Source organism: Rutilus rutilus, assembly GCF_951802725.1.
Source record: "Rutilus rutilus genome assembly, chromosome: 13".
Taxonomy (NCBI): domain Eukaryota; kingdom Metazoa; phylum Chordata; class Actinopteri; order Cypriniformes; family Leuciscidae; genus Rutilus; species Rutilus rutilus.
In genome coordinates this window covers 21,613,734-21,635,014 of record NC_140218.1, presented here as the reverse complement: position 1 = coordinate 21,635,014, position 21,281 = coordinate 21,613,734, and the positions used below count along the sequence as shown (strand labels likewise).

General features: G+C 38.3%; 1 protein-coding gene across 1 annotated transcript; it reads right to left on the bottom strand.

The window, feature by feature from the left end:
• Positions 1–2,709: 2,709 nt before the first annotated feature.
• On the bottom strand, positions 2,710–19,605 carry spsb1 (splA/ryanodine receptor domain and SOCS box containing 1). The gene is made up of 3 exons (XM_084428068.1): positions 19,371–19,605; positions 8,537–9,419; positions 2,710–4,301 (listed from the first exon to the last, which is right to left on the bottom strand). The coding sequence occupies exons 2-3, from the start codon at positions 9,228–9,230 to the stop codon at positions 4,174–4,176; spliced, it is 822 nt and encodes a 273-aa protein (XP_084284194.1). The 5' UTR covers positions 9,231–9,419; positions 19,371–19,605; the 3' UTR covers positions 2,710–4,173.
• Between the last annotated feature and the right edge of the window lie 1,676 nt (positions 19,606–21,281).

The following is a 21,281-nucleotide window of genomic DNA, read 5'->3' as shown; positions in this document are numbered from 1 at the left end:
TACACGCATGACCACAGGACATATCAGATTAGTGTATTAAGTATCACCTCGAGTGTTCTCAAGTAGGGCATCATATTCCTCCAATCACACTTTCGTGTCACTGCAACAAGATCTAAAGTTAGCCTAGTCTACAATAAGTCATTTTCTAAGATGCTTTTTGTGATCTCATGAGATTAACTACAAGTAAACAGCATACAGTCTAAAACACAGATGTGAGATCCTGCTACTGAGAACACTCTCTTTGTGAAAACATTTACATGTTAATGAAGCTCTTGTTATACAGTACAAATGGGTAACAGTTAGTTCAACTGCTATTTAAGACAAGAGACCTTTAAACAGTTTTTGTTTCGTCTTCTTAGACTAAACTAACAAAGAAGTCAGTGTCAAATATGCAGACACTGAAGCTACTCAGAGCAGAAATGACACCATTATATGCAATTAGACATTACTCTTTAACAGAAAGAACAGAGTGTGAGTTTTGCTGTCTCTCGCATCCTCTTATTTGGTAGTTATGTAACAGGAGATCCTGTATTCAGAGAATCATGAGTTAAAACAGGAAAAACTCTTACACTTTTAAACTATGCTTCCTGTGATCTGCACCCAAAGGCAATGAAGCCCAAGCAAAACGTGAAAATGTTCCTAAGGTTTGTCAAAGAAAATTTGCATGGCTTTCTGTAGCTCAAACAGTAGAGCACCTCGCTAGCAATGCCAAGGACATATAGGCTCAATACCCAGGGAATGCATAAACTGATAAAACAAAGTATTTCTTCAATGCAATAAGTCGCTTTGAATAAAAGTGTCTTCCAAATGCATTCATTTAAATTTGTAACGGGGATTTGTAGAAGTTGTGCATTTGAATGTCTTCACAATAACAGTTTCACACCAAACAAGGGACTGTTTACAAAAGACTATTGTATTTGTCCCCATGTGAGACATTTATTTAGCAGTCTACAATGAAGACATCCCACATAAGACATACCCAACAACAGCATCACCCAGTTGGAATGAGCCATTCGGTCTCGGTGTCCCACTGGTCGCCTTCTGGATGAAAAGATCACTGATTTAACTATCTGATACGACATGCTGCAACCTACACTACTACAACATTGCTGGCATCACTACCGCTTCCAGAGGTTTCCAGCAGTCAACATCGCCAACAATATTACTAAAGAAAAAGAAAAATGGGCATATTATTAGCATTCAAATTTTCCACAGATTCTGTCTGGGCCTGTTTGAAACAACTGGTTTAAAAAGTCATGTTTACAGAGACAAAAAGCGGATACACGTCATGTACTCTGCTAGTACATGCTGAAGAAACAAACACGGATTTGCCTTGAAGTTCCTTGAAACATGACTTCAATTCATCACAGCAAAGTCTGTTGAACCTCCTGAACCTGCAACAGTTCCTCCATCAATAACACATTTCTACTGTTATAAGCCAAATTGGACCCATTTCTCTCTTAAAAAGTATATACAGAAACTCCCAGCCTTCACCATTTTGAAAATATTACAGGCAGGAATGTGCTGTTCCAGACACCCAAACAGCACACTGTTCCAGCCAAGCTGCATACTTGAGATGAGTGACCTCACACTGAAGCGCCAGCGCTCTGTGTATGCAAACACATTGCCATGGCAACCGAGAAGTCGGGATGACACTGGGAACATTGATATGAAAATCCACTCCATTACACACAGCAACTCATTTACGTCGGGCTCGACTCTAGCTGAAGATCTCTAACCTAAAACAACTGTCAGAGGAGATGCCGTTTGCTTGGAACAGATTTTCCTTGTTCTCGTCTTGCTTCAGAGTTGTTATGTCTACAGATAAAGTTTCCAGTATTTATATAGGAAGAAATTAAAACACTTACGGACACCAACAAAATTTAGTTACTGAAGAGAAACTCTTTCAAGCAGGGTGACTATCATCAAATTCAATTTCAGTCTAGACTCTGGTGTTTGAATGAGCATTTTTTGTAAATAGAGCACTTAAAGCTGCATTACGTAACTTTTGGCGCTCTAGTGGTTAATAAACAGAACTGCATGAGTCTTGTGGAAGAACATTGTAGCCCTGTTTATGTCTATGACAAGTCACACAGGTACTGGGCTACTCCGAAGCGGTACGACCCGAACCAGTCTAAAATAGTCAGAATATAAACACTTATAAAGTGTACCATAGTGATTCAGGATAAGACAAAAACACAGTTTGGAAAATGTATTCATGATGTACTTGTTCATTATATCATCTTTGTAAATTTTGAACAGACTGCATCTTTAAATCAAGACAAACCTGATTCTGTGTGAAATGTTATCAATTTGTAAATTTTATGCTGCGTTAAAAGCAAGACAGACAAATCAAGGTTTATCCTTGAATATTTTCAGAAGTGAAAGACTGTATATTTAAATGTTTTAAGAGTCATCCTGCACTGCACAGATTTCCATCCAATCAAATGCTCTCTAGAATGAGAATGTCCCGTCCTAATACCATTCATAAATAGCAAATCATGATTAATGGCTGTACAATCAAAATGTGAACTTTTCTAAGAATACGTTTCAATATTAAACTGAAAAAAGTTACAGATATAAGTAAACAGAAAAAAAAATAAGTTAACAAGCAAACAATTAAGTAAATAAGCAAATGAAAAAGATTAACTAATGAATAGACCATTTTCATGGGGTTTGAGAGCATAAAAACCACAAAGAGAACAGATGTCAATTATAATAAACTTTATTAGATAGTTACCAATATTATCTACATCACTGAATACAAAGAGAATGGTGGTCTGCAGGCAGAAAGGGTTTAAAAACAGGGAACCAAACTATCCCCCTAATGCTTAGCAAAATGGCTGCCAAACAGGAACTACATTTACACATCTAAAAGACTAGAATGGGGGGAGGGGGGGGGAGAAAAAGACAATAATTGGCAATCTTACTTTCTCTGCATCAAGACTTTAAAATAACAGAGCAAGAAACATCAACATTTGCCTGCGTGCCACTTTTAACATTAAGTCATAGACAAGGCACCACACAGCAGTGTCACTATTCAATCCCTGCTTTTCTCAAATCATCAACAGGTTAAAAACAAACACTCGAATAAAACGGGCAAAAAGTAATTGTGGGAAGGGTGTTCACAGGTTTTAGGGGCCATTACAGAAAGCAAGCTATACAACCGCTTATTGATTAATGTATGCTACATAGTTTCACAGTGATGCTATCTTTAATTTAATATAAAAATGACTTTAAATCATGGCTTTCTCTTAATATACCAGTATCATGAGCCAGGCACTTCAGATATTGCAGTGTTAACAAGAGGTGAGGGACTTGTCGAGAGATTAAAAAAGCTAGCATAACGCACTAGCTGTGTTTGTTTCCATGAATGTTAGCCTCTCAACTCCCCCTTCACAGACGTCAAAGACTTTTTCCAGGCCAGACGGTCAGACTTACAGCTAAAACCAGGCTATTTTTAACCTGCCAAGAGTGAGCAGGGGAAGACGTCGCCTTCCCTTGAGTGTGTCATCAACTTGCTGACCTGTTAACCGTGGCCACGGATCGGAAGTTGACTCAGCTACATTATTATACTGACCGCAAGGGGAAGGACAGTTGAAAAACATATAAAAATGTCAATATCAACATAAAAAAAATTGCTGGTTGTTAAGCCTAAAGGTGTTGAGAAGGTAATGTATTTTGCATTGCCTGCAAAGAGTCACTATATGGACCCTCAAATGAATGACATGATACAAGAAAGGTGCCAAAATCTCATTTAAAAAAAAAAGAAAAAAAAGAAAGGAAGGATGGAGTAAAAAATTATAAAAGGAAAAGGCCTTGACAAACAGCTGAAGTTTCACTAAGCCATGATTAGAGAGAAGAAGGGTTCTTGTTTTCATATCTGCCACAGGATTCCAGCGAAAGCATTCGGGTGGATATCCAGTAAATAAGCGAAGCAAGAGACGTTGCCACACTTGATCCTGAAAGCATCAAGCATGAGACACCCTTGGTCTGATTTGTAAAAAAAAAAAAAAAAAAAATTATATTGTTTGTATTATACCCAGTGACCGAGAACGGCACCGAAACCAAAACAAAGATGTAATGAAACAGGCTTGCCAGAGTGAAGATTAATCCCAGAGAGAAACAGAGGTGGATGCTATGCCTTGAACGGTTGTAAAGGCACTATTATAATCATTGGTAGAGCAAGTAGTTCTTAAGGGAGGCAGGTAAGGGCAGTCCATGGATTTCACTCAGTCGGTCTCTCCCCAACGCGACCCGTACCGAGCGCCTACAGAGGTCCATTAATGGCAGAGGTTCAGCTACAGGCAGAGAGAGAGAGACAGATAGAAATTCATTAGAAACAATCACTCAAATAGCCTACTTTGTAAACTTGAAAATCCTGACGTAGGCTGTCTTTCCCAGTAAGACTATGATGGGGTTGTGTGTCAGACTGGGTGTTTTATAACACTCATGTTCAGATATCCTCATTTACACACATAACAAACATGGTACAGCACAAGCCCAAAACCTTGCGTAAATGTTAGGAGTGCGGAGAGCGAACAAGCTTATTCTTAGTAGAGAGTGTGTGGTAATGATAACAAAGAAGAACGCAAAGATCTTTGTTGCATATTTGGGTTTCTTCAACCTTGGGCATTTTGTCTCAGGGGTTGATTTTTAAAAGTAACATTAAGCATTTATATTTTTGAAAGTGCTTTAACACGTAGTTTGAGATGTGGTGGAAATGACGTTGTAGTGGAAATTTTCATGGCTTTCTAAAATAAAATAATTTTAAAAACAATATAAAAAATATAAAAGAAATAATCTGAGATGCATGCACAAAGTAATAAAAAATAAACACGAATGGATGTTCAATTTTGTTTTCTAAAAGTCTACATGGCCAAAATGCCCAAAGTTGAAGAAATATTAGTGTATGGATTCATTAGCTTACAAAACTGACAAAAGCAATTCATCAGCTGATGCTGAGATAATAAAGACTTGGGTTTAAATCTTTTACAATTACAGAGAGAAGAAATTGTGGCCAACAGAGAAAAAATTCATACAGTGTGCACCTGGCTTAAAGTATTACAAGTTTCCCCACAGGTCCCATTTAGCCCAGCCATATACACACCAGCAAGTACTTTGAATTTCTGAATGGTTTCCACACAGCACCACCTGCGCGGATGTTGAGATTACTTCATAAAACGCACACTTTTGCAAACGAGACACTTGGGAAACCAAACAGAGTGATGTAAGGGATGAATAACAGCACATTTATACCTCTGTTGACCACAAGCATGACGAAGAATGCATTAAAGGCACTGACACAAGACAGATACAAAAGGAAGCCAAGGCCTTAGAGTCAGAGGCTGAGTAATACTCTGGCTACTCTTCTCTCACACACAGACGGGAGGAGAATTCTCCAAAAATGGGAACACCTGTGTCCTGAACTGATGCATTAAGGCAGCAACAATACTTCCCAAAGTCAGACCTTCATTAAATGTTGCTACACATGGCTCACTCAGGAAAGAGACTTAAGAGTCATTCCATCATCTAATGGCATGCAAAACATCAATGTGATAAAAGGTATTCCTTTGGAAAGGCCATAATTAGTGGCCCGGAGATTGCTTCCAATGAGAGTAAGGCGGGTTACAGCTGTCCCGACTCCCGAGAAGCCCAGACATGAGTAAGTCTGGCCCTCACCTGCATCCTTTCATTATATGACCACAGAATGATAACATAAGAATGCCCTCCAAAACTGACTCATTACAGCATACTGGGTTGAGGAAATGAGTCAGATTCGCAGAAACGATATGCAAAAACAGACGAAATTATGTAATCTCAAGAATGTACAATTTGATGGAAGACATTGCATGTTAGCTAGCTCTCATTTGATTGAATGACTCATTTTCAAAACCATTGACCTTTTCCACTCTCAGAAGAAAAGCTATAAAAAAAAAATAAAAATTAAAAAAGGGAAATATAAAAATAAAAAAATTAAATGACTGATGCAAAAATCAAAGACTGATTGACTGCCATTGCAAGGGAACCAGTTCCTAAAACTCAGCTATTCATGTATAAAGACTAATTTTACTCTGCAAGTAAAATATTAAGTGCAGACAACATGTTCCCAAAGACCATGTGAATTTATTTGCATCAAATACACTTTGCGCAAATATTCTCTTTAAAGCGAATTCAGAGCAATATTGCCATAAATAGCTTCAACAACTCTTAAATTTTTACAATAAGTTTATAATTTCTTATTGTTAAAACTATGGATGTCAATAAAATAAAATTAGATAAAGAAAACATTTATATCAAATTTTCCACAAGTACAGGAGCACTAAAAAAATAAAAAACTGATCTAGAGAACATGTTGGCTGATATGAAGAACATTTTAATGGTCAAATGTGAAATTTCTAAATTTAAAAGAACAATATACAACATTTACTCACACTATAAAAACAAAATATAACAGAAGTCTTCTCAGGCTTCTCAATGGCTAAAACACTTTCTATCAAACAGGTATAGGTGTCTCACATAATCAGGCTAATAACAGTTTTCATTAAGGAAAAGCTCAGTTTTGATTCTCTATAATGGAGAACGTCTGTTTAAATATTCCTGATCAGGCAGCAGTGGAATCTGCTCAAGACGTACGTAATAATGAAAGAGCAGAGCAAAGCAGGCAGTTTAATGATTAGCTTCCAGGAAGTGTGCGAGATAATGATGTCATATGCTGTGTTCGAAATCGCCCCCTTTACCCTCATTCACTATTCCCTACATTACTCCACTAATATAGTCCACTTGAAGGAGTGAATGAAAACGAGTGAGTGAATTCAGAAACTGAGTGCGCCGGAAGGGCTGCCACTTTTGCATAGTTTGTGCTTGCCGTTTAATAATCAAACGAAACTTAGCAAACTGGCATCTCCAGTAGAAATGAAGAGATTTATCTTGAACTCTGCTATGGAAAGCATGTATAAACTGCAATTAAATAATTTAATAATCAAATAAAAAGGAATTTATTCCTGTGGCTGTATGATATTACGCTGGACCAGCGCGGTTTGGAAAACGGATGGATGATTGTGGGATTGAGTGCACTCAATAACGTCCACTAGTTTCTAGGGGTGTAAATCGGACGGTTCATCACGATACGACATGATATCGATTCTCTCAGCCAGCGATGCGATATTTGCAGATACCTCAAAATTCTGCAATACAATTACGATTCGATTCAGGGCTATATCAATTGACTTATCGATTTTTAGATATGTGCCAAGTCTACACAACCAGTTGCATTTTTATTAACTCACAAATGCAACCAAAATTTATAACATGAACATTTAATTAAACTCTTTGAAAATTGCACACCCTCTCCCATTTTGGACATTTCACAACAGATAACTAGCAATCAAACTGCAGCTGGGTTGTTTTGATTAAGTAATAAATAAATACAAAAAAAAGAAAACAGGTTACTTACAAAATTAAGTTCATTCAAAGTATGTTTTTTTAATATATATTAAAAGTTTGTTTTTAGCAAAAGCACATAACTACAACAGTCGTTTTTTGGCAAAGGCAGATAACTCCACGTTTCATGTTTCAGAGTTAAACAGCAAGTAATTGCTATGATATATTATAAAACACTTGGTTAATCTAGGTTTCTATGTTAATCTCCTCAGCTGACAGACGCCTGAGTGTGATTACACGCAATACAGGGAGCTTTTCCCTCACCACTGTAACGTGCTGCTTTAGCAAGATTCCGTAAAAAAGTTTAGCTTTTATTTTCCTTTTACGCCCCGAAGAAGATATCACGGGTTCAAATTCAGTGAAATGATGCATCCTCGATCACTTTTAGTCAGCTTTGACGAAAGTCCTCTCAGCTAGCGCGTCTTTTCAAAGTGACTAGCAGCCTTGTCACCTGACCTGAATACTGCATGCGGATTCGCTAAAACGGACTTAAGGGTTGTGTTCATAAACAACAATGGTGCTTGTCGGTTTCTGCTGTAAAACATGAAATTGCGATGCCTTGACAGTGGACAATACCGGCTTTTGTGACAAAACGTGTGATGAGGAGATTAACGTTACAAAGACACACCAGCAGACAGTATGGTGAGTAAATGAAAATGTGCGCTTTGGCGGAAATGCTTAGACGGACGTTACGTAAGGAGGTGGAGAGTGTCAAAATAAAGGTACCTCATATCGATATTTTACGTGGCACCGATGAAACATCTAACCATACATCGATCCATATCGATGTATTGTTACACCCCAATAGTTTCGGAGACCACTAAAAATGGCTGTCGCCTCAAATAGTGCCCTATTTAAGGGTATAGGGGTGATTTCGGAAAATCATAGCTTTTATCAGGTAAATTGAGCTGGCTTCATATAATTAATGAATGAGAAACAAATCCTTCCATAGACACACTAGCTACAGCCACTTTCAATGTTTAACAACCCACAGAGTCAACCTTGTTATTCAAGAGACGAGTGGAGGAGCATGAAAAAACAGACATAGATAACAAACAGGCAGATTCAAACAAGCAGAAAGGGTGATACTTACGATCAAGTCCATTGATGTACCGGATTCTGATTTCACAGTGTCCCCACACAGCACTCACTACAGGGTATAGCTTCCTTCCTTTGAGTCCTCTGAAAGCAACCCCTAAATATTGTCCGTCGACAATAAAACTTAAAGTCCCCTCGTCCATGTCCAGGACCACCAAAAACGAGTCTGGAACGATAAAGGTCTCATCAGGCTCAAGAAAAGCTGGATACGTCCTACTGGGCTGATTCTTGCCATCATGATAGAGTTTGTTACGTCCCAGGTCCCAGCCCCAGGACTCGCTATTGTTTCCTACAAGTGCAGTGTATCCTACAGAATGCAGCGGGGCTTCACCCGTCGCCACACCAACAACGGCATGGGTTCCCCGCTGGCGCATGGCCCAGCTGATCTCCCACACATGCAGTCCCCGTGTGTATCCCACTCGGCCCCGGATAGCATCTGTACTCTGCGCTACAGGGTGCCGGTGAAATATGAGTTTATTGTCCTCTTTAACAAAGATGTTAAGCGACCGGTCATCATTGTTCCACGAGTGCTGCACTTGGACATCCTGCAAGGCTGATGGCATGTCTAACAACATATCCAGACGGGAAGGCTTGGTGTAGTCTAGGGCCTGCAGCTCTAGCTTGAGAGGCCGAAACGCCGGGTCCCGCATGTCCACAGTCTTTATGCCTCCCGGAACCTTCTGCCCCATGCTCTGGGTAGTCTTATTAGCACTTTACTCCCCCTCTTATCACAAAACGAAGCAAATAACAAGAGAAAGAGGGCAGTCAGGGTCCACTCCTTCACCTATGCCCCTCCACCAATAAGGAGGCCAAGGCCGCTGTTTTTATGCCAGTGGTTGCTGGGAAACCAGGTCAAAGCAGCTGCTAGTAACACTCACCTGGGGAGATTAAAGGGAGAAAAAAAGGCACACAGTTAAATGACTGAAACAAATCAACTTTTTTACGGTTGCCTGTTTTCCCATATCACAATAGAACTACAACCACCACCATTAACAACAGTATAATCATCATGTTATTTTTACCATTACAGTTAGAAATTACTGTTTATTAACTAATAATAGATATTACTACTATAACACAAAAGTAAAATGATTCAAACTGACAGAGTGTGTTAAAGATATAAAGTATTGGATGACCAGTAATTTTCTTCTATTAAATTCAGATAAGACTGAGGCATTCGTTATTGGAACAAAAAACCTGTACACAATCTTTTTTAGAATACAATTTGCATCTAGAAGGCTGTACAGTTATTTCATCCTCTATAGTTGAAGTCATAGTTATATTAGTAATATAGCCTAGTTATAGCAACTTGTCTTTCATAGGTTACAAAAACAGCTTTCCACCTTAGAAATGTCGATAAGCTACAGAACATGCTATCTGTTTCTGATGCAGAAAAGCTAGTTCATGCATTCATGACCTCTGAAATCCATACTGGATTAATGCATTACTAGGTGGTTGTCCTGTATCCTTAAACAAGCTACAGCTTGTCCAAAGAGTTCTTACCTGGTCAAGAAAACATGGACGTGTAACCCCAATTTTATAACTTCTACACTGGTTACCTATTAAGTTCTGTATCGATTACAAAGTATTAATACTGACCTTTAAGGCCCTAAATGGTTCTGCTCCTGTGTATTTAACATTTATCGCCCTACAATCCATCATGCTCTTTAAAGTCATAAAACTCTGGACTTTTGGTAGGATCTAGGATGTCCAAGTCCACTAAAGGAGGGACAGAGCGTTCTCACATTTGTCTCCTAGACTTTGGAATCGCCTTCCTGATCATTTTCGGGGCACAGACTCACTCTCCCGGTTTTAATCTAGATAAGACATCTCTTTAGTCATGCATTTACATAATACATCTCATAACCTTGTACTCCAGTAACTTGTACAGCAGTTATATCATACTAAATGCACATGTTTGTCTTTTGCCTTAAATGTTATGAACAGCAACTATTTTCCATTTTCTTTTCTGTTTCTACTAGAGATCACGCCAGCTCCAGTTTGGATCCATCCTCTTACAAAGATTTCGGATGACCCAACACCTGAAAAGAGTTTACGCCAACCCCAGCTAGGACTTCAGGTGACGCCAACTCTGAATCAACATACACAACTGCCAATTTTTTTTTATATATTTTGTGATCATTATGAATTGTTTCTGCCTAAATTAATACATGTTAGCTATACTGCATAATTTGTATTATCTTAGAACAACACATTTCTGGAAATATGGACATTACATGGACCGTCACTTCTGATAACAAATTACTCTAAGTTGTAATGTAGAAACAGGCATTTTCTGTAAAGCTGCTTTGAAACGGAGTATTGTAAAATGTGCTATACAAATAAATGTGAATTGAATTACTAGGTTTATTAAACTACTACTATTACACAAAACGGATCATGAAATGTGCATCATGTATGTTATACAAGCAGATCTTTGGTTTTGTAACAAAACAATATTGAACTTAAGTTACATATCTAGTAAGATTTTAATGAGACACCATTGATTAGGCACATGTTTGACAAGCAAAATAAATCTACTCTCCTATACAAACTCAGACAAGAGTGGACTGTTAATAGCACAGTAACTGTATCATTCTGTCAGTTGCATGCTCAATGCCTCACTTGTGTGTGTTACAATATGGTTTATTGGTCCAAGGCACTTTTCAGAGTCCCATTATATCACATGACATGCGCATAAGAGAAAACAAATCTCTAGCTTTACCACAACTAACCCATTCCTCTTGACTGATTCACACAATTCCCTTTAAAAATAAGGGATATAAAGGAGAGAAAAAAAGACAGGCTATTTCCTCTTAAGCTTGTCTAGTCTGAAGATAACAGGAAGAGCAATAAAAAGTCTGACATATATTATATATATAAAATATAAAAATACAGAGCCGAAATTATTTCAGTGAAAACCGCAAATTCAGGCCAGCAAATATTCCACCAGACAAGGTCAGTGGCAAAAGAGGCAAGTAGGAGAAAAAAAATAAAATTTCATTAGACATGCTTAGAGACTAGACATACCAGTGCCGTGTGTGAAATCCCCACCCGATGTCCTGGTTTCTAACGCAATTCCTGCCCTCCTAAATTACATCACTGTTAAATCTGATATTCAACAATTAGGGCAGTCTACTAGAAAAAAAAAAACAGCAAAAAAAGCTTCATGGCAGTCAAGTCATTTGTTCTTTCCATACAGTGCATAAATGAGCGAAACTGCTCATTGAAAACAGCATTTCATAATAAGCTGCTGAAGGGCCCCAAGGGTAATTGAATTGTAGACAAGAGTTCATTGAGGAGCATCTTAGCCCTTTCTCTGATACAAGTAAACAACCTTTTAAATGGGTCACGCCTCTCCGCCACTGGCCTACCCAAGGCAGAGGAACACCAAGAAGTGGGTGGCAAGTTTGTGAATGCCAAACAATACAGTCTTCAATGGCTGTCCAACCTTTAGAAAGTAGGAAACATGTTAATTTGCACACTCTCTATGCAGGGAGCAATTAAGCTCCGTGGCAAAGCACCAACACACACAGACAACAGCCTTTTACAGATCTGTTAGAACCCGGTGACCATTTTAAATGAGATATCGCATTATTGAATGATACACAGGCCAGGGGCAAGGTGATGTTGGTGATCCTGCAGGATCGCCTCCACTCTTTGCATGGTGTTTTAAGAGACTGCTTGGCATGTCAGGTGACAACCTGACTGTTTTTGATAGGTTGACATTTTTTGGTAGTTTATGAGCAGGGACTTTGCAGGTGGTTTGCCGACCCCTTCTGTGTAGAGCTGATTGAAATGCGTGATAGGGGTTCTGGTGGATTTGTTGGGCCTGGGGAACAGTGGTGGCTTTTGTCTTGTCCACATTTAATACTTATGCAAAACTGGGCTTCCCTAGACTTCTACCTCCCAACCTTGCACCTACTTGGATGCAAATATGTACCTCCAACTTGAATTTGCCTTCATGGCCCTTATATTCAATTTTGAACATTTTGTAAGATTTTAATGAGAAAACACCCCCTTGATTTTCTTGATTCAGCTTATGATTTACACAAAATAAAACTACCCTGCTCTACAAACTAATAGACAACAGTTGTTTTAATAGCACAGCAACTGTATTATTCTGTCAGTTGACTGCTCAATAACCCTGATGATGGCATTGTGAGCAAGTCAACCAGTGGAGATTTTGCTTCTATATACAAAACCTCCACTGGTTGACATGCTCACGATCATCAGGGTAATTTCTCTTCTCCAAAGTTGCAGCATGTATTTGCAAGATGACGGACGCTACTCTGAAATGGGGACATTATCTTCGACAGGTTTTAATCATGATACTGAGGCATCTGGCAGGCAGCTGTGAGTGAGGGGCAAAGCAGGAACGAGAAAGTAGATGACAAATCATGGTGTCAACCCAAATGTCACACAGATGCTCTATTCAGACAGTGGGCAGACGGGGTGAAAAATGGCAGACAAATGGCACTTTAACACTGCTTGATTAAAGAAGTGTGAAGACTTCTAAACTGAGGCTACGTTTACACGGAAACGATCTGAAGAGAAAACACAAAAGTGATCACTTTTTATTCTGCGTTTAGACGAGCGTCATGGAGGGGAAATCTGTGTGCATATGGTGACGCAAAAGTGTGTGAAATTCAATGTAGTATGCACTCCAGGCGGCTAGGTGGCAATGTGAAGCACTGATCGGTGCCTTCACTTTCTAGCAGACTTTTGCGTTTTTACCGTTTAGACGGAAACGCGACGGTGGAGCGTTTTTAAGATTTCCACTCTGGAGGGTGGTTTCACTTTTTTGCGTTTTTAAGTCCCAAACACGCTGTCGCCGTTTAAACGAAAGGCACATCTGATAAAATATTTTTACGTTTTCACCCGCGAGCGTTCGTGTAAACAGGGCCTAAGAGACTAAAATCCTAGAGGACATTCAAATGAAAATCATCCAGATATCGCAGATATTGCACTGCAAAGTGGTACATATACAATGCCAGGAAGGCAGCATAAACACTGGTTACAACTGCAGAAATAATGTTACAGAATTGCTTTTAAATATCAAGCAATGTTGGAGCAGAGACACAGTGGGTAGCACATTGTTCATGACACAAGAAGCTGTTGTGCTCACAGGACCTGGGTTAGGGATTTGGGTCATGTCCCGAACCCAGTAACCCTCTCTCTCCTTCCACTTTCCTATTTAAAGAGGCAATAAAATTTATATTCATAAAAATAAATATATTAAGCCAACAAAGCAACACTGATTTGTTTTTGTTTTTAAACTTTACATTATTTAAACGCGTTTATAGCATTATTACACCATTTGGAGGCAACAGGCAAGCAGCCTGAACTCAGCTGTGTAAAACAATTGAAATATGATTGCTTTAATCCAGGGTGAGTCTACGTTCATGAAGGGAGTGTCAATATAAAGACACCCTGATCTCTTTCAATACAAATCAGACCTTCATATTTCTCAAACTTATTCTCACTGTTGATCATGTTTTGTCTTGTTGGTTACCTTTTATAACTTAGGCTATGTGCTAAATGGCATATAAGCTAAAGGAGTTAGTTTTAACTTAAAACATGAATTGCTAAAACGCATTTGGGTTTTTTAAATTGCTGACACTTAAGTTTGAGAAATATGAAGGTCTAATTTGTATTGAAAGAGATCAGGGTGACTTTATATTGACACTCCCTTCATGAAGGTAGACTCACCCTGGATTAAAGCAATCATATTTTTCAATTGTTTAACAGGGCTCTTTGGGGCTGACAGCCATTATGAGAGAACAGGAGCACGCTTAACCAGCGCTCACCCACTAAACAAGCCCAACAGCTCTAGGCAGAGCCACAGCAGGTGCTGCTGTGAACCGTTTCAGAAAATGACAACACCCTACACAAATATATACTGCAATCTGATAGAAATCTTCTGAACGGTGCTAAAACACTCATGTAGGCCCCATGTGGAGACCAAATTTGGGTGGTGCAGTCTCTGCCATGACGGTGGTAGGGGAAGCCTCTTGTTTTTAAAATGGTCAAAAGTCTTTTGATAATGAGTAACATTAACTGAAACTGAAAGACTGAATATGAAACGGACATAAATATAAATATTTTTGGACCCCCTTGCTGACTTTGATTGTAGGGACAGGAAATGCTGAACCATAAAATATAGCATTTTGTATTCCACAGAATAACGCCAGTCAAAGTTTGAGTTTGGATACAAATTAAAGGTGTCCATCCAACTGGATAAACTCGCATTACAGGTAAGAGGTGATGCTCTTCACAACAACCCGTCCTGCAACTTGACTATGTAAAAAATAGGGAAATACTGTATATGAAACTGAGCCAGGAAGTGAAAAATAATCTGAGAAACAACATACGACATTAATAAGAGCATCCCAACTGTGGTAGCACCATCACACTAAAAATGTTATGTTAAATCATTCTTGATTCACATTATCTGCCAAATATGACTTCCCCATGCTTGTCATCACTGACCTTCACAGATCTGATTCTGAAAGGAGACATGAAACTAAAAATAGATTTACAACAGCTCAGCATTTCTTAGTTTACAGTAAGGGCTGCATGTCAAGACATGCTGTATTGTTAGCATAATGAGTTATTCACCAAATTAGTGCAGTTACGCTAGCAAATTAAATGCTCGGTGCATCAAAGCCAATAGAACAACAGATCATACAGTTTACTAAGAATCTCAATGATCTTCATTTATCAGAGAGTAGTGGGAGCTTTATTTTGCAACAACAAAATAGCAAAAGCTATTCAAACGCCCTCGTCACCCTTGAATGAAGGGAAAATAAATCTGCCAACAATCAATTTTCTGAACAAAACATTCAGAAGCATGTTAAACAGATAAATATGCTAACTCAAAACATCACAAACTGAAGGACTAAGTTCACACCAAGACAATAATTCATTCAGCTGAACCAAACCTGTGATCCTCACCGCATGGAAAAGTGCCAAGAGAGATTTTACAGGGAACATGGGCTACTAAGAGACATTCATTAGTGAAGTTTATGCAACAAAGATCAGGGCCGTTGCAGTGACACATACAGACTTGTGTAACTTAAGGTTTAATCTCAGCAGACACAAATCAATTCACCTCTGAGGGTATCAGGTCAAACAAAATGTCTAAGACCCTACATCGGTGTCTATGACTGCACCAACAGCATTGACTGATGCCTGAATGAAAGTGATCATTTCCTGTTACTTCATGACTGACATATTGCTAAATATATAAAGCAGAGGGCAAAATGACTGAGCTATAAGCAATAGATTAAACAAAAGTGGAACTATTGCAATTTGTTTAAAGTGTGATTATTTCAGGATCACTCCTCCATAGACTTCTAGGTGACCAAAACTTGCTGGCCCAGAAAATGTATTAAAGAGATCGTTAATATAGTCCAAGTGACTCCAGTGGCTCAATCTTGAGTATATCAAGCGACGAGAATACTTTTTGTGCGCAAAAAACAACAAAAATAATGACTTTATTCCACTATTCATTTCCTTCTATCTGGGCCTCGAGTTAGTTTACGTAGTGTTTTTGCGCAGCGCGTCTGTGTCACCTAGAACCTAGAAGTCTATGGAGGAGTGATCCAGCTCTCAGATTTCATCAAAAATATCTTAATTTGTGTTCCGAAGATGAACGAAGGTCTTACGGGGTTGGAACAACATGAGGGTGAGTAATTACTGACAGAATTTTCATTTTTGGGTGAACTAACCCTTTAAGTTAGAAAGGTTCTTCATGAAACCTATAAAATGTAATCAAGAACTTTAAGAACACACAACAACACACGCACACAAAAATGGTTCATGATAAGTGCCTGAGAACTACTTTCTTTTAACAAATAAAAAAACCTAGGCCATTCTATGTTAATGTTAGCCCAAACCAGACAAGCACCATTAGTGAAGGGGGAGGTGAACATGAGCAAATCACAGTTTAACATTACAAAATTCGCATTGCTGTAATCCAGGTCAGTTCAGCAGGACGTCCTCTACAGCAGAGGGTCAGGAGTTACCCGTGTTACGCTGGCCCATAACATCTGTGTTCAGTCAGGGGCATTTAGTAAAGACAGTTAACAGTAAATCAGTCCTACCTACTGTTCTTGCAAACACAAAGGAAAGATTAACCTGTCTTGAATACGTCAACCACACAGTAATCTGACATTAAATAGGACATCAAACACTGAGCTGATGTCTCTGCGGGTCATCTCAGAACTCATTGATGAGAAACCCTTTTGAACCACAGTTTCCGATTAAATAGTTACTAAACTAAAGTTCAAGTTACAACAATAAAACTGTGGTAACTTCATATTTCTAATAACAGTGATGTCAAATATAAAGCGACAAAGACACTGGCTGAAAATAAGATTTAGGGGCAGTTTACATGAGACCACTTTCAACTAAAAACTGAAAATATTTTATGCATTTTGGGGGCCTGAAAACAAACTTTTGAAAATGGGTTCAAAGTGCAAGTTTTGATACCAAAAATTATACCATTATCATCTCTGTGTAAACTACAAAAAACATGAATTTGTGAAAACGGTGATGTCATGCACATGCGTTCAGTCTATCCACCTTATTTTTCAGGTAAGAGTATGGCCATTTGTAACTTTAATCTGTCTGGCTTCCTGTGCCATTTGCTTCGTTATTTTTAGCTGTACAAAACATCTCATTGTGCGGCTCGATATTGCAAACCGGTATTTCTTACCATATTAATTTTAATGTATTGTCTTAATTATAAACAAGATTTGTAGTGCAAAAAGTTTTACAGTTTACTGCACTTTGATATATTCTTCTTGCATTTCCCTACAGCAGCTAATAAATCGAAAGTCTCGCACATTCACAGAAAACACCTTACTTGCGCGTTGAAAAATAAGGTGGATAGGCACGTCGTTTCTCTTTACAAAATGTCATCGCCACCTACTGGCCTGGCATGCATAATACAGCATTTTTAGTCATTTTCACTGATCCGCGTGAACGGATTGTTTTGACAAAGTTTGTCATCTGCATGCGAAAAACTCGAAAGGATAAACGTTTCTGTTTTTAGTACATCGTTGTTAGTTCTTCTATCTTTAAATATAGCCTACAACATGAGTGTGATCGTTTATTGCTGTAATGTTAAAAAAGCAATAAGTTAAATTTAGCGGTTTACATAACCAGTTAACCAGTATAGAGGCTAAATAACCAGTTAGTTAATTTCTTCAGTCAATGAAAATAGTTTCAAAAGAAGCCAAAGCATTAAAGGTGCAGTATGTAAGAATGACAGCTAGCGGTTGAAATGGGTACTGCAGTCCAAATTCTAAATATTGGAGAGAGTTGTTTCCCACGCTCCCTTCTCCTCGACAGTGAGGAGACTTAGCCAACAAACTAAGTTGGTGAGTTGATTTACGATGAGTTGATATCGCGTTTTAATATGCTACCGTTCATAGAGATTTTTAGATGGATACAGAGGCTTTTTAGGTTGTGTAGAAGCTGTGAATCTGACCAAGTTTGTTTGCTGACCGGCAACCCGGGGTGTTGAAATATAATTGGGTAAATAGGCAACGTGGAAAAACAGACAGTCAGACATGGAATGCACATTTCAAGGTAAAATAACTGGCTGTAGCAAAGTTTTCCAAAGAAACGAGTATGTGAATTCAGCATGTTTCCTAAATATCTGCAAACATATGGTATTTTCATGCTTTTGTACAGTCAAAAACTTACAGCACCTTTAAGCTTTGCTTCTCACCGGTTTGGAATAAATATGACTGGAGCGGAGCGCAAGAGATTTCAAAGCGCTCTCTAATCACTCTAGTTCCACTCCGGGTTTTTAAGTTTCCCGCTCCTTGGCGAGATCTTGGCGGAGTTGGCGCGCGTGTGAAAACAACGCTCACTTTCAAAGGCCCACTCCCTGCTGCAGGTAAATACACGCGATTCCGCGTCTATTCACGAAAGAACACACTGACTTAAAAGAAAAAAACACACACACACACAAAAAAAAACCCAATATGACTTCAAAAACGCTCTTTCCCCCAGGCTGGAAAAAAAGTCGATAGAATATTACACAAACTAGTTATTACCAAATAGCACTCTTGGAACACCAAACAAATAATTAGAAAAACGGTCTTGATTGTTAATATAGTTAGTATAAGAACTATAACTAGACGATAGCGTTGTTCTTCATTTAGTAGTGTACAGATAGCTTAACTCAAATGGCTCCACACCAATGCTCTAGGTCTTTAAGACCTTAAACCGAAAGTGAAGCATCTCCAGCATTGTCTAGGCCAAACATCTTTGAGGTCGTGGAGTAAAACTATAAACGGCTGGAGTTTAAGCACGATTTTCATGTAAATACAAACTAATTAAATGAGCTTCACACTAGTCAATAGTAATGCGACTACCTGGCCTTTCGCAGAAAGGTTAAGTGTATCTACTGAACAAAATAATCAGACACACAAATCTATTAATGCTAATGCTGCCAAACTTATCTTGAGTAGGAAAGTATTAAGCGTAGGTCCACGAGGCATCTTTGTTGGTTTAAAACATAATTTTATACCCATTACAAACGCAGGAAGCAGTTGTTGTTTAGTGCACAGCTAACGTTACTCATTTATTATTTACACAGAAGCATTAGGAAAGGATTCACAAGCTAGCACGTTTATATCGCATTTCACGTATCAGGCTAACGTTATATCTTCGGCTTGTTGAATGAGCACATCGACTGGTGTTTGCTTTCGAAAAGCTTGGAAAACGCGAGTGTTTGCATGTGAACACACAGCAAAGACAAAAGACAGGCAAATGTGTTACATCGAAACAATTTCAGACCCTAACGTTACCTGCAACGGATACACGCCGGCAAATAAACCATAGGCGAAGGAGTGGAGCGAGTATGTTCCTTTCAGTCAGTATTCCAGTACAAATCCATGACTATACTTCCTCTCTGTCTTTTTAGCATAGGCTTGTATTGGGTGAAATGATGGCTGCTACAGCGACAGAAACATCTCTCCAGTCACGTGGTCAAATAGCTCTCAGCTGCTGCTGAACGAACGTCCCTCCCAATTGAGCTGAGCTGCTGTTGTTTAGCTCATTTCCCCTGATAAACCCTGCTAATTGTGGACTACATAATAATGGCATAATCACTCTGTTTGCATGCCAGATATACATTTATGCGCTAGTACTCTCTTTCTTTTTTACACACTTTGTAGTCCCAAGTTAGCAAAGCAAACCAAATAGCTTTATTTGAGGGAAAATTACCAAAATTTCCACTAAAAGTTATAAAAATGCCCATATATTAAAAATGTTGATGCATTGTAGCAACTTCCTCTGTTTTTGTTTATTTTCTCACTTTAATATATTTCTTATGTTCTTAATTAAGGGTTTTATTAGTACGTTTTTTCTTAATTTTATTTTCTGATATAAAGTATCACCTGACGCTTATCATGCTCAGTGTAGGCCTTCATCCCAACTACTAATATCTTGCGCATAAATAACAGTTTGATTGATTATTTATATGTAAAACATTAATTCAATTTAACAATTTGAAAAATGGATGCTACTCTGGTTGCTCTATATAGTTAAGAGAAAATATTCTGTTTTGTTTATTTGTCATATCAAATTTGATATATTTCATAATATTCTTTTTAGGGATTAATATAAATCGTGTTCATAGATATTTTTCATTTCATGTTCAATTTATTTTAAAATAATTTATTGAAATTAAACTGAATCATTACAACACCATTTATATATACTGTTTGCTTTATGTAGTTACAGAAAATGTGCTTTATGAAGGTAAAAAAAAAAGTTTTGTTTTGTTTTTCCATAGGTAAATATCGCCTTTTAATAAATAGTTATTTTCTGAGATTTAATTTCATTCATATTTATGGCATTTATATATATACTGTTTATATACTATACTGTCATATACTGTGATAGGGGGCATATCCTCTAAAATTCAGAGTAGTGATCCATTAATATTGGTTTTCTATTTCCAATCTTGAATGGTTGGTTACAGACTTGTTTTCCATCATAGTAATATTTGCACTTTCATATTCACTTTCAGACTGACTGCACTCCGGCATTGTTGCACCCTTTTGTGTGATGACTGCATTTCCATGCTTGAAGACACTGATTCATGTGGCTCCTCTCTATATGACTCAACAGACAACGAGGCATCTTGGCAACCCAAACTGTCTGGAGACACAGTAATAACTCCTCTATAGACCTTACACAATGGATCACTCCTCCTGAGCCCATCTCTGTGGTTGCTAGTGTCTCTAAAAAAAATCTGTTTTGGGGTGGAGTGGATGTTTTCCCTCTGATGTAGACCTCAGTGAAGAGGTGAGCAGTGATGGTAGAAACAAGCAGAAAGTTATATTGATCTAGCATCCCGCTAAGAATCACATTCTCGCTTACCCATAGTATTACCATTAAGGGACATGTGAAATGTTAAAGTCTTTTACTGTCCCCTTGTGTTCACTCTGGTTACTCACAACTCCAAAAGCTTCTTTGATATGCCAAGAATAATCGTACAACACAAAGGCAGATCCCAGATCTTACAAAGCCTTATGTTTTCTAATAGTTTGATTGGCCATTCTGGGACTGGTTTACATTGGGGTTTTTTCTCAATAGTTACATTATAGTTTTTCAACCTTTTCAGTACCAGGGTCTCTTACTTTTCTTGTACAAGGCGGTTGCTAATAAGTGGCTAAATGGGGTACACAGAGGCTGCCGGTGACATTAAACGT

Coding starts and splice junctions, on each gene's coding strand:
- spsb1 (XM_084428068.1), bottom strand. CDS start 9,230: ATGGGGCAGAAGGTTCCGGGAGGCATAAAGACTGTGGACATGCGGGAC. Junction 4,302..8,536: donor GTACATCAATGGACTTGATC/GTAAGTATCACC, acceptor CTCTGCCTGTAG/CTGAACCTCTGCCATTAATG.